Below are 15,664 nucleotides of genomic sequence, written 5' to 3' on the forward strand. Positions count from 1 at the left end.
AAATTGAGCAGTTGATCAGTGGTCGTGGAGGTCGATATTTGGTTTTTGAATTGGTTATTGTGTACTGTATTTAAAAAATTCTATGTTGGAATGATTTCTTTAATATAAATAGCTATTTCGATGTCTGTCGCAAAATCTGATTTTATAACCGCTCTGATTGTAAGCATTCTTTGATTTTTTATTGATTTGATTGAATGATTGTATGATATACTTTAAAATAAAATATTTAATTTATAAAGTGAGTACAGTTATATCAATTTTCATACACGCCATAAAATTTCAAACACAAATTTACGAAAAATTTGATTCCTTTTGTGATGTGAATGACACTGTTGAGACCTTAACAGAGCTGTGTAGCGTGCCCATAGGAGCAAAAAGTCAAAGGGACCATACCTCTATATCAACCCAAATTGGTTCGCGGGCTACTTTGATCACGTGTAACATTACGGTGGGCCACAATTTAGGCAATCCTGCTTTTAAAAAAGTAAAACAAATACAAAATGAATAAGATTTTATTGTTATACCAAGAGTTCGTACTCGTACTTGCGCATTATAACAATGACACATGCAAATTTTTATTTATTTAATTGTTTTAGTATACACATAACAGGAGACAAAAGTTTTAATAGATATGTAATATCACTTAGCGGGCCACACAATTTGGCCAGGCCTGCTCTATATCTTTGCGAGATAGTCACCCTGAAATTAGGTTGTGCACAATTGTGAGTTTCATTGCTCTGCTAAGACTATTGCATTTAAGTATTTAGCCCATGCATCTATGCTGGCTTTGAGTAGTGCACTTGACTGTCAGAGTATTTTGATGTTATATAGTTTTAGGGAGTGTGGGGACTTGCTGCCGTGCGAGTGCTGAGGTATGAGTGATAGCAAGCTCGAAGCATGTCACTATGTGCAGAACATTGGTCGAGGCAAGCAATAGCTCACCTTGACTAACATTGCATGGAGAATAGGCAGTATACTGATATGTGGTAAAAACTGACTTCTGGAGGCAAATAGCAAATATCTCGTGAAGGGTAACATATAGAGGTATGGTTCCTCTGTCTTTTTTACTCCTGTGGGCATGCTCTACAGCTCAGTTAAGGTCACAACAGTGTCATTCACATATGCAGTCTTACCTAAAATGTTGGTATATGAACTCTAGATTACTATTTAAATTCACCCATAATCAACTGAGTCAGTGTCAGAGTTGTAATCAAATATTTTTCTGCAAATCAGTACTGGTCCATGGACTGGTGGGTGAAAAATATTGATTAAATTGTATTTGTGAAGAAAAATTAGGTCTATACATATATAATACACAAAACTATAATGTGGAGACAAATAGACCAATGATGTAAAGTAAGATGTAAAAAAAGCAAATACAGTTCACAGGATGAAATACAAAATCAGAATTTGTATATTAGAGTTTTATATACAGTAAACAGTGAAATTCATATAGGGAAATAGAATACAATAGTTGTGTATGAAATGTGATTATGATAAAACATAAAATACTCAAAAGCATATATCAGGTTGTGTAGTAATATCAGCAATAGGCTTTAGGAGGGCATTGGCACTCAGAGGATAGCAATGCCAGGAACAGCCTCGGTTAAAGTGAACTATATTCGTGCACATTCTAATATACAAATGGACACAAAATTTGTAGTGGGAATTCACATTTGTGCAGTAATTAATTCTCTGATTCTGGGTTTTATAAATATTTCTTTCTTCTGGTTATGTTGAAGTTAAAATATTTACCTAAATTACACAGTTTATAGTAAAACCTGTCCAAAAAGGAACGAATAAAAAGGAGACAAGCCTAAATGGAAAAAATTCTTTGGAATAGAGCAGTTTACTATTTTAAAAAAGAACCTGTTTAAAACGGAAAGCTGCCAAGCTGAAAAATATTTGGTACCATGTGATTCTGGTTCACACAGGTTTTAATGTAGCCTATATTTTATTCAGCCCACAAGAGCTATGGAAGGAATGTTGGTAGGATCTACCATCTGTATTGAATATATACTATAGATATTTTTTGTGCAGCTGCAACGTGGATATTATAATTTAAACTATAATCCACAACCAAAGCACATTTATTGTATAGTAAATTATATCACATGCAGACAGATAGTGCATACTGCACATGTCTAATTAAGAACAAACAGTGATGAAAATTAATAATTATACAGATATAAGATTTGTGTTATTGTCCTTATTTTCAATTTATATTTTTCAGAACAGATTATTAACATTAGGATATTGGCTTGGCTTGGCTACTGCACAAATGTCAGTTTGTGCAGTAGAAAAAAACTTTAAAATAAGGCCTGAGATACCAATATATCAGTCTTCTGGAAGTAAATATTTGTTTGAGGGTATATATTCACTTACATTGTAAAATTACATTCTTAAAAATTATTTTTTTCATTTAACAATTAATTTTAAAATACAATTGAATATTTCTATATCAAAATTATAAACATTGTAGAACATTTACATTCATTTTACATATTCTTGAAACATTGGTAATATGTACAGGATACTTCAAAAACAAATGTTAATACTTTAGACTTTTATGGAAAAACTGCATAGTTACTGCAACAAGGATAGACAGTAGAGCTATGCTCTTTTGAGACCTTTACAATTGGTCATGACTTCTTGCACATAATGAAGAACTATACAGAGGACAATCTGCCATTACAAGTGTAGTAGACTGACAATACACACTGCACATGAACAATAAGAAGTTACTTCCATGTTGGTATTAACATTTTTTTTGAATCATCCTGTATATAATCACAAAATTCTGTATCTATGTTTTTTTAATTGATATACCATTGCATAAACTTTCTATTATTAATCTTATAAATTAATCCTAAATAGAAAGTTAAATTTTACATCACCATTAGTTTATCTTTTTAAATGTTTTTTATAATAAGCTTATTTGAAATCTCATTTAACAATGATAAATGTAGCTATTATAGGTAATTCCAAGATTTATTTTAATAAAATTAAATATATTAGAGTGATAAAGTTAAAGAGAATATGATTATTAAATGTCTATTTTAGATTTAATTCTGTAACTGTAATCAATCTGTAATAAATATTCTCAAAGTTCTTAGGAATTTTTTTGAAAATTTTTTAAATTAAGAACTTTTCTCTAATAAACAGAATTATTAAAAAGTTGATTATGCAATTAGAAATATATGTTTATAGAGATTGTTTTATTCAACTAGTCTGGAGGAGCAGCTGGAACCTCTGTGGATATAATTCTTTATCCTTTAGATACAATCAAGACACGTCTTCAGAGTGCTGAAGGATTCTGGAAATCTGGTGGAATTAGAGGAATATATTCTGGCTTATCATCTGTTGCTTTAGGTTCTGCTCCAGGAGGTAACACTTAATTTTTAAATGAATATAAAAGATAAATTTTAATGAAGAAGGTGCACAGTCACATATACTAGCCACTGGAATAACTTACTGGACTAATTACTGCATCTTTACCACTGTAATTTTAGAAGAATGTTAACATTTACAACTCAGTAATGGTTAGTGTTGGAAGCACAAAGGGATAGATTCAGATAACCAGATATTCAATCACTTATCTAAAAAATCCAGATTATTTTTGAGAATTTGGTAACCTATACAGATATAAAACATGTATGAAACTTTCTGAATTTGCTAATTTCTATTTTTATCAGTAACTTTGAAGGTCTAATTTAAGTGTGAAGCATTTTAAATTCATTTTTATGCAACATTTATACAATTGTACATATTTGTTACAAGTTAAATTTTTATTAGAATATATTTTTCAAGTTTTTGTTTGTGAAGTAAAAGCTTGTTTTTTGAAACAAGCTTTTACTTCACACAAACTTCTTTCTGTAATTACTGAATGCTGATAATTACTAAAATTCCAGAAATTTTTATTTTTTATTGAATATATATATATCTATTTTTTTACATTATATTACAATTAAAAAATATGAATAAATCAGAATATCTTACTTTTGAAAAAACTACATATTATTGTACCGTACATAATATTCTACATATTACCATACATATTATATATATTAAGTATGGTAATAAGTATAACATATATTTTACATAATTTTATTGTTAAATTGATTAACTGTTTAATTTTCTTTCTATAGCTGCTGCATTTTTCTGTACTTATGAATTTGTGAAAAAAGTGTCAAACCCATTGTTTTCTGATGCTTTTCAGCCCATTGCTCACATGGCTGCATCTTCATGTGGTGAAGTGGTATAGTTACTCTTTATATATTAAAATGAGATTTTTAAAAAATATTGCATAAATTTAGTTTTCCATCATTCATAAATTGGCATTTTTTTACAGATGGCTTGTATTATACGTGTACCTGTTGAAGTAATAAAGCAAAGAGCACAAGCAAATCCCTGTAATAGCAGCTTTCAGATATTTAAAAAGACTTTAATATCTGAGGTATAAAAAGTGCATTATCTTTTTATATTATATTACAATTAAGTTTGAATAGTTCATTTCAAGATTATTTCTGCTGAAACTACTATTATGCAATCTCTTGTTTCATTTTTATTAGATGCTAATATGGAAAATGAATCTTGATTTTTAAAATTATTTAAATATTATAATTAAATTCAATATTATTTTATTTTAATATTAGGTAAATATTTTAATATTAACTTTCATAAAGTTTTTGTGGATTATATATTAAAACTAGATTTTTGTTTAACATTGGTGATAATTATAAAAATATTTTGTGTATCTCACACACAAATCTCAGTACTTACTCCAGCACTTGATTTAATAATCACACAAATGTTTTTGGCCCCATTTAGAGGCTTAGGTAGTATAGCCATTTCATCAGATTCAACAAATACAGAATAAAAATAAAAAAGTGTTTTACACGTGCATTCTATTGGCAAAGTGATATAATTTAAAAAAGAAATTTTTAAAAAAGAAAAATTAAAAAAAAAGCTTCTATATTATTAAATTTAACTAAAACAATTAAAAGTTTGTCTTCGCAGATTTTTAATTGTTTCGAAAGGATAAAATTTTATCAAATATTTAAGGTTTTTATGTTTACATATTAAGTTTAACTACACTTTAATAATGTGTATATTATAAATACAATACTGTTAAATTATCAACAATATTTGTAATATTTAAGATTTGAATATTTTAAAAGAGTTTTGGAATTCTTTGTTCTATTAGATAAAATATATTTTTTATCTATAAGTTGTGTTATTTTTTTCATAAAAATTAAAAAAAGGCAATTTATTAAATACAATAAATCATATTACAGCCATATATTTACAAGTTGGATATATGAATATTTGTATGGATAATTATGAAACCAAAAACCCTGGTTGCCTTGGTTTTTCTTTTGAGTTCAATCCACAAAATGTTTAAGATATTCTAAATAAATGTTTATTGATAAAATTTTCACTGTGAAGTTTCAGTTTTAGTATTCACACTTGGTTTTATTTTGGTTTCATTGAGTATGAGACATTTTGAATTTAATAATATGCATTAAAATGTTCTGAAATTCATTCAATTAAAATTTTGTATGTTATTTTATTGAATTTTGATTATAAAAATTGTTTAAATTACAAATTAAAATAAATATAATTTTAAGATTATATTTATTTTACTTGTAATTTAAATACATATCCTATTATATGGATAATAACTGTATCCAGTGTTCACATTAACTTTACTTACTGTCATTAAGGCAGTAAGTAAAGTTAAAGTAAAATGTATTTTATTATTGTTAATGGTTTTTAATTTAATTTCCCAATCTTTTGTTTTCTTATAGCACAGTATTATGGAAAGAGAATTTTTGTAGAGGAGGTAGGTGGTGAGTTACACTTACAGTATGTCAAAGTGTGGCCTCACTATTTTAAAAGTTGCATGTCGTGGCCCTTGAGTCTGAAGAAGTCAGCCATCATTGAATTAAAATATTAAATTAAGAAAATATATGTATAAGTGAACAACAGTAAATATGAAAATGCAAAGATTAAAAATAAAATAAGAGGATTAATATAACAAAAATAAGTATTGTTGTGAAAATATGCCTATCATATGAAACTGAGATACAATTAAAAAGTCAATTAATGAAAACACTTTCCAATTAAAATTTTTATTAAACTGAAAAATTGAAATATAATTTAAAATATAATAATAATAATATCACATAAAACCAATATTTTCTGCTAATTTAACTAGCCATCTTCAGGTTTGAACTACACATATGACGCATATAGTTCAAATCTAAAGATGATATATATATAATTTTTTAATTATTTTAACATGTTTACTGTTATCACTCCATTATTGTTATCAATATGGGCAAGTTTCAGAGTGATTACAATAAATAGATTTTACTCTTTTTACACTCATTGACAAAAAAATTATGGACAATGAGGAAGTGTTGGAATCAAATGAAACTTTATTAGTGAGGTTATAATAATGATGGTAATAAGTGATTATAATGTCTTAGCAAAGAAACAATTTCTTTGGAAAAAATAGTAAAATTTAAAGATGTCTTTAAATTGAAGTCTTCTTTGCCTTGATGTATGCAATGATAAAGTTAGGCATGGTAGCCTACAGATATCACATGGTATTCTGTGACAGATTTGCATATAGACGTTGCAGTTGCCACTCTTGATCTCTCACACTCATGGATGGCCAAAGCTGGTTTTTCATCTGGTTCTACAAATGCTTGCAGGTGACAAATCTGGAGACTAGACAGGCCAAGGAAGTCTGGCAATACAATGAAGACATTCCTAGAAGCATAGCTGTATGCAGCCAAGCATTATCTTGCTGGAAAATGTCCTTCTTATCACTACTATGCTTATAACTGATAGTATTTTTTAAATTTTAAAATAACATACTGTATTATAATTTGCATATTGTTTGGATGACTATGATAATTTTCTATTGTCTATTAATATTCCCCAGAACCAAACTATATTTTACTGTTTTTATTTAAAAAAAAAGGATGTGGAATTTTTACTTGTTAAATTTATTATTATATAACGTTGTACCCAACTGAAGAGGGATGAATTTATATGTCCGAAATACATATTGTAGTCAATAAAAATGAAATGAAAAAACAAGTCACCTTAAAGTCATTTGTAGTCATTATGATAAGTTTGGTTTTGGGGCATATTAATAGGCAATAGAAAATTAACATGCTGTATGTTTATAAGTATTTGGGATGCACGTTAGGAGTAATTGACTTTTATACTAGATGCTTCTCCAGACTAGCAGTGAAGGCAGAATTGAAGTGCTCACTAGCATTCTTCATTTAGCTTCTTGTTTTGATCTGTATTAAATTATTATTTCAGCACCTCAATAGTGAGAATATGATCCAATTGATCTGAAATGCATTTTGTTAAAGGTGTTTAAAAAGAATAAAAAAAGAGAGTTGTAAACAGAAGTTGTTGTGATAAGTTGGGGAGAAAACAGCATTATTGGGTTGCTAAAATAATTTTGCTCACTAGTAGTCCACATTCTAACATGGTGGTTGTCTGTTTGAGAATAGACCGAGGATTTGTCACTACTGTAGCAGTTCACGCTTTTCTGCCACAATACTACCACAAATAAGTAAAGTTGAGGTGCTAATGGAAGGACATGTAGCTATTGACATGCAAGCAAATTTGTCTCTGCTAGTTGCCTACAAATGGTACAGGAAGAGACAATGTTTTACCTATTTCTGGATAGGGGGACAAAGACACTTCTTGTGTATATCTCAAGATTAGGGATCATCCTGGTAGTCTGGGGTAATCAGAGCTTTGTATGTTTGCTCTGACATATCATGCCCTGCTACCTTTTCACAATTAGATTAGAATGGTCCAGATGATGTATAGTTTAGTGGAATGGCCATCCTTCTTTCAGCCTGATGATATAACCTTTTGTCAAATTTCATCAATTGTGCGTAATGTCTTTGACTGCATCATACAGGCATGTCAGTCATTTGAAGATATCCAAATAATAGGTATATTAGCAATTCTGAATTCCAGTGGCATGTGCTGTCCATAGAAGCTGTGGAAAGCCCTTGTATTTTCTAAAATATAAATACATAGTGTGTGATTATTTTCATATTTTAATGTACTTTGAATTAATTAAAATTAATATTTTATAACCGCATAATGCGGTTATAAAATATTAATTTTAATTAATTTTATTTTATTTCTATATCTAATTAGTTTTATATAAACACTGATATGCATTATATTGCATTATATAAATTAGTTTCTTATATCTAATTAATTTTATTTTATTTCTATACTACATGTGAAAAACAACGATAAGATTGCTATTGTATATTCGAATATAAATTCGTATATGCATATTCCCAATGGAAGTGCTATATTGTCAAATATGGTACAGCTTCCACAAATGTAAATATTTGAATCATGTAAAGCAGACAGATTATACACATTCGCACAGAGTACCAACCTCATTCGGTTTAGCTCATGGATGCTACACACCAAAATATCATATAACACTTCCAATGATTCTATCCAGGGCCAGTACAGCTTCCCTATCATCAAATTTCACTGCATGCCACTGCTGAATACAATGAGCTCTGATGATGGGCCTTGCCCTGTAGATACTTAGGTTAAAATTTTGTGGATAATTAGAATACTCCTAAAAAAGTAGTAAAGATTTGATTTGTTAATTTATGAAAGAGTGATTTGTTATATACATACTTTTTTGGGAGGTTTTTCTTAATGGGATACTATAGTAGCAATTTTAAGATGCTCTGGTAGCATTATTTGTTGTGCAATTGGACAACTGTAATCATACACATATCTGCCCGAGACCTAGTTTTATGCTGAGTTTTGCAGTAATTGGATAATTCTATCTAAGCATACAACTTTTTTGTGAATGAGTGTATTTTCATTTTCTTTCATAAATTTATTTTTTTAATAATGCAATTAAGACAATGTAATTTAATTTTTAATTTAATTATTTCAGGGGTTTCTTGGTCTTTATAGAGGATACTTTAGCACTGTGATGAGAGAAATACCTTTTTCTTTAATACAGTTTCCATTATGGGAACTACTGAAGGTACTTTGTCGAATGCTTTTAGATTTTGAAAATGTTTAAATTTTAAATCATTTAATAAAAGAACGGATAAATTTAATTTTTCAATGTATATTTTAACTTTTTATATAATGCATATAAGTATATATATACACACTGATATGCATTATATAAAAATTTATATCTTAATGTTAATCTGTTAAAATTATCTGATTTTTCAAATTTACTAGATTTGATATTATGCTAAAATAATTAAACTAAGTAACTAATTGTTACAGTAAATATAAAATATTTATTTTTGTATTATTATCAGAAGAAATTTTTTTTTCTTTCTCCCAGAAATATTGGTCAAATCAGCAGGGAAGATATGTAGATTCATGGCAGTCATCTGTTTGTGGTGCTTTTTCAGGTATTGATAAAATTTTATTAACTAATATAACGTAAGTTATTAAACAATTGCATATTTTGTTTAAAATACAATAAACAAAAATAAGTAGTAAATATACACACCAACCAAAACCTGATGTATAGCAAATAGACATCCATAACTGCCATAAATAATCGGGCTATAATTTGGAAATCATTATTTCCAAATTATAGCCTGATTGTTTATGGCAGTTATGGTTATCTATAAATAGTAAAATATTAAAGTCAAATGATTGTCATATTAGATTGGACTATATTACTGCTAGTATTAATAATTAAAATAACAGTAGCAGTAATATAGCCTGATCTTATATGGCAATTGTTTGGTTATATTATAACAATTGGGTTTACAGATATTTGTATTTGTAAACAGTAAAGTTTTTATTGAAATATAATATCAAATTGCTTATGGAATATATTACAAATGAGCAATATATTGTGTCATCGTCACAGTGCTGGGTTACAATTTTTAATTTATTTAATTTAAAATACTGTATATGCACTCCACCTCAAATTAGTAGTAGTGGCTTGCCCCTGTACATTGTACATTTCCTTTAACAATAGAGTCATACTGGTCATCTATTAACTGCTTTCAGGTGAAAACTTTTGAATTGAAATAATGATTTCTAGTTTGTACTGAAAGTTCATATGTAGTTAATTGGCGCCTTCAGCCCCTAAGGTTTCCGTATCTGGTTTCATCTTTCATGTATCTAACTCTGTTCTCAAGATTAAGGAAGGACAGATGGACTGACAGACAATAGATGGATGGATGACAGTAGGAATTTATAGGTCTACAATTTTTTAAAATTGCAGCTCAACAACTGTACAATCTAATGTCTTTGAATTATGATTTTCTAAATATTCATGTTTAAGAATGTTAGTATTTTGTAATTTTGTAATTTACTAGTATTGTAGCACAATGAAAGATTGCATTTGGTGCCTATTATTAGGGAAGATAGGATGACAGGGTGGGATAATTTTGTGGTAATTTTGCTACTTGTATGAGTACTTAAGCTGAATCCTTTGCAGTCTGGTAAAGTAGGGGAAGGCCAGAGGGATGATCTATGAATTTAAAAGTCAGTCACACACATTTTTACTTCAACATAAACTGTTTTCTGAATATAGGAGTCTTGGGATTTTTTCCAAAATAATGAGTGCTTCTGTCTAAAAAAGAAAGCCTATCTATGAGCCTGGCTTTAAATAGCTAGGATCATAAAATAGTATGCAATGTGAATAGATTTATGGATGAAAAATAAAAACATGTTGCTTCTAAGTGACATTATTGTACTATTGTAAACAATACAAATAATAAAGACTTATACAAATAAAAATATTCTTGTAGTTTTCGTTGTTGTTCTTTTCACAATCATAGGAAACATGATCCACATTATATTGTATTTTTTACAATATGTTTTAAAATAAGATAATAAATTAGTTCATCTCTAGTCAGAATGGCATATTTCTTTATTTTAGGAATGTTTATGTTCTGTGTTCTTTTATCTATTGCTTTTCTGTCCTTTCACTTTTTCAATTGGTGTTTTATAATCTCTGTTTTCAGAATTTCTTTTCTGCAGAACTCTATGGCTTCTTTATATTAATATTTTTAAAAAAAATATTTCTATGATCTAGGTGGTGTTGCAGCAGGTATAACTACACCTCTAGATGTGGCTAAAACAAGAATTATGCTAGCAAAGGTAATTATTTAAAGAATTCAATTTTTGTAATAATTTAGAAATATATTTTTTGTTTCCAGAATGGCATTGGAAAGAAAGAATTTGATATTTATCTGTATTTTTGACTAATTTTATTAACTGTATTTTAAAATTTATGACATAAAATTATGAAAACAGTTATTGAAATTATGTATGAATTCTCAAGAAAAACTTAAATAAGATTAATTAAAAATAATAAAATTGAATAAAACTTTTTACTCATTAACAAAAATAAATATATTTATTTTTGATAATTATAAGATGTAATGTTTGTGTTAATATTCATAGTTGAAATGACTTATTGATTTATAAATTAAATAAATATAAAACTTTGCTTATAGTAAGGAAAGCTCAAAGATTCACAAGTTTATTATAAAAAAATTTTGACAAGTTTTCATCATCAGTTTTTCAGATTTCAAATTTAAGAATTAATTTTTCTATTTTAATTATTTTATTTTAATAAAAATTATTTTAACAATATTTAAAGGTGTTTGAAGTATTTCTTTTAAATTACATATTCTTTTTCAGAAAGGAACTGAAATAGCAAAAGGCAATGTAATTGATGTTCTTCATCAAGTAAGAAAAACACATGGAATTAAAGGGTAAAATTTGTAATTTTCATCTTTTCTGTATATTATTTTACTTGTGTTGTTGATCCAAGGTAATATGGACTCAGGATACCTCAGATAATCAAATATTCAAATAGGATGGAATGTTTGGTAAATTATTAAATAAATTGTGGATTTGAATGTATTAGCATGTATGATGTAATTTATTTTTAGATGAAACTTACATATTGAACATATAGACTTTCAAATTATACAATAAAACAATTTTTTGGCCTGCAATTTGGCCAGCCCTTGCCAAAAATTGTAGACCTATAAATTCCCACTGTCATTTCTCTGTCTGACTGTCTTTCCTTAATTTCAAGAATGTAGTTATATAGATGAAAGACGAGACCAGATATGGAAACCTTAGTGGCTGGACGCCCTCATTAACTATATATGAACTTCCAATGCAAGCCAAAAATCATGTTATTTCAATTCAAAATTCAATTTATTTCCCCTGAAAGCAGTTAATAAATGAAACAATCACTGGGAAGGATAATCAACTCACAAGAACTTTATTTTATCCCAGTAACAACAAATTTTAATAGAAACTAACGTTTTCGACCATAATCATGGTCTTTCTCAGGCTTTTGACCAGTACAATTCAAATATGGAATGCGTCAAACAGTATGTTTAAATTATTTTAAAATTCCGAACTTTTTGTCATTACTGGGATATAACAAGATTCTTGTGGGTAGATAATAAATGTCTGGCATTACTCCATTGCTAATGGAAAAGTATAATGCACATGATCAAGACTACTAATAATTTTAGGTGGAGAGCATATACAGTAGACCCCCCTATAATACAGGTTCATATAAGACGGATTTGTATATGGCGGAAAAATTGCGATTGTATTTGTATAACATGCTTAAAGAGCATATAATACAGTAAAAGAATGAGACAGATTGTCATGGTTGACTTGTGTCTTGACAGGATTGGTCAAATCTGGACAAATAGTGGACATTGCGCAAACCATTGAGTTTAAACAAGCAGCGGACCCTACTAAAAAACATTTATTATTCAATGGCCATAAAAATTATATTTCTATTGATTAATGATGTCTCCAAAGTTCAGCGAAGTTTTTGCAGAAAGAATAACTTATCAGGAAATGCGTCCACCGTTCGATGAGCCACTTTGCGATGAAAACAAGCTTAAGCAATGGCATCTTCGAACGGTGTGCACTCGGTAAGTATTCCTACAATTTTTTGTTTATACTATAGTTTATATGAATTATTCCCAAAAACTTATACGTGTTTTGGAAATGTTTGAGTCAAATTAGTCTAGAGTCGATTAATTTTATGGAAGAAAATCTTTCAAACAGCCAAATCCCCTAAACTGCACAAGTGCCAGGCAGTGAACAGCTCATGTATTTGTAAAATCTAAGTGACTTGTACAACACGGAAAATATCTACCATATTATAGAGGGGTCTACTGTATTTTAAATTAAAAATGTGATTAAAAGTTGCAGCCCAGCATTGTGAAAATGTCACAATAAATAATTGCTTGTTACTGCTATATTTTTGAAGGCAAAAGTAACAAATACAAATACAATTAAAACTCTTTTATTTTTTATTAAAATTTGTTTTGTTGTGAGAAGTTCCCAGAGTAAATTCTTTTTACAACTTCTAAAACTATTAATATACTGTAGTGCAGTGGTATTCAATCTATGGGTCGCGACCCCAAATGGGGTCGCGACCCATAGATTTCTGCATTTTAACAGTGCGACCCATAATTTCCACATTTTAACAGTGCGACCCATAATTTTCCGCAACCCCAAATGGGGTTGCGGAAAATTACCTTGGGGTGCACTGTTAAAATGTTTGAATACCATTGCTGTAATGCATTGCTTGACCAAAATTTGTAAGACGAACAGTACTGTATTACATTCTCTTATGTCTACTGGCAAAGAACTTTCCTACTATTTACCTCAAATAAGGTAGAACCTTGAGTCTCAGTTAATTGGGATTCAACTGTATTTATATTTCATATTCTTGTGTGCTTAAGTCTCCATACATACATATTGTATGTGATAAAATACAATTTTGTATATGTTGTTTAGGAAAAATTTTGTTTTTTCAGAACATTAATAATACAAATGATTCAAGTTTCATTCTCTTCAGTAATTTAGGAATGTAACATTTTTAAAATACTGCTAACTTTGATGAATGATTTTATCAGAAAATTATTATTATAATGATGCTATTGTATAAAATGCAATATTAAATGAATATTATTGTCACATAGATGATTCCAATGAATAGAAATAAGGTCTAGAATTGAGCCATGCAATCAATTATCTTTAGTTTTTGAAAATATTAAAGGTATGATTATTAAAGTGATAAATGAAAAATTAATTAACATATGCAACAACACTTGTAGTATCAAACAATTTGTGGGATGTTTTTATTGGACTATATTAAGGCGAAACAATAATTAGATACAAAGCAATTAGGCTAGAGATAAGCGGTTAAGCTGCCATCCTATAATACATTTAATTTTTAATTTAGAATATTCTGCAAGAAAAGTTTAGCCCTAGAGCAGGATTTCAGCCCACAACTGTTACTTACCATGCAGTTCCAGTGTCAGTTATGCTATTTAGATGCTCCGGCCAATCTTTTCTTCCAGAATATTCTAAATTAAAAATTATTTTATTTTGTAATTTTTGATGTTTTTGAATGAAGAAACACTGCTTTTTCTAGTTTATAAAAAAATATAAAATAAATTTAATGTAGCAAGTCACATATGTTTAAATTTATATTATTATAAAGACATTTTATAATACATTGATAAAATCTATTTGTAAATTATACTCATGTTTCATTTACAATTACAATGATTTATTTCTTATAAATTAATGATTCGAAATTAAATCAGTTTATATATTTTGTTTTAAAAGTTTTTTTCCTTCTAAAGAAACTGATAAAAAGAAAATATAAGTTTAAAATACATTTAAAAAAAATTATATACATTTTGAATTAGAAATTTGAAGAGAGAATTTTTAAAATTTATTTATAATAATAATAATGAGACATTTATGTTTGTTTTCTAGACTATATGCAGGACTTATTCCCAGAGTTTTATGGATGTCTCTTGGAGGAGCTATTTTTTTAGGAGTTTATGAAAAGTCAAATCAATTAATTAGAAAATTTGTATATAAAGATTAATCTTGTAACTTATTTATACATATAATAAAATATTTTAGACTTTTATTAAAGCATATGAAAGAAATGTATACAGTTATTACTCCATTTAAAGGGTTGATAAATTCTTCAAATATTCTTGTGATTTATAAGGAGGATTTGAAGAAATCTATCATCACATATATGTAATGAGAAAAATTATATAATACTTATACTGTACTAATCTACTGTATATATTTGAAATGAAAAATATCAAAAAAAATGATTTAGCTTTTAAATTCAAACATGAATTGAAATGTAGATAGACTCCAATGAATAGCATATGCAACTTATGCAATACCCTAAGGACACTGGTAATCATTTTGCTGTGAATACATGTGACCTGAAGGAATGTTAGGATGTTAAATTAGCGATGGTTACAGTGTTGGTAGCGTTTTTAACTTCCTCTGTTTTGTGATTTGAAACCAGGTTGTGTTTGGGAACCGAGAAAAAAATAAACCAGTAAATACAATAAAATAACTATTTACAGCAGATGTAACAGCTCGGTTACGGAAATCAACAACTAATTTTTTATTACAAACAGGTATGAAGTATTACATCACAAGAATAAATCAAATATTAAATAAAATCTACAATTCAATTAACATCGTTAACACTTCTATACACTGATGCATTTTAATTAGTCAGCTAAAATATCTCGAAAAATATGCATCCTACGACAAAATG

At 28.1% G+C, this 15,664-nt stretch overlaps 1 protein-coding gene across 1 annotated transcript; it reads left to right on the forward strand.

The window, feature by feature from the left end:
• The first annotated feature begins 3 nt into the window (after window positions 1–3).
• Window positions 4–15,015, forward strand: LOC136981428 (mitochondrial S-adenosylmethionine carrier protein). Its single transcript, XM_067277749.1, has 9 exons — window positions 4–159; window positions 3,231–3,387; window positions 4,149–4,258; window positions 4,352–4,456; window positions 8,981–9,073; window positions 9,389–9,458; window positions 11,105–11,169; window positions 11,716–11,789; window positions 14,848–15,015. The coding sequence occupies exons 1-9, from the start codon at window positions 121–123 to the stop codon at window positions 14,960–14,962; spliced, it is 828 nt and encodes a 275-aa protein (XP_067133850.1). The 5' UTR covers window positions 4–120; the 3' UTR covers window positions 14,963–15,015.
• Window positions 15,016–15,664: the final 649 nt, after the last annotated feature.

The sequence above is a fragment of the Centruroides vittatus genome, unplaced genomic scaffold, assembly GCF_030686945.1.
Source record: "Centruroides vittatus isolate TY-2023 unplaced genomic scaffold, ASM3068694v2 contig_754, whole genome shotgun sequence".
NCBI classification, from domain to species: domain Eukaryota; kingdom Metazoa; phylum Arthropoda; class Arachnida; order Scorpiones; family Buthidae; genus Centruroides; species Centruroides vittatus.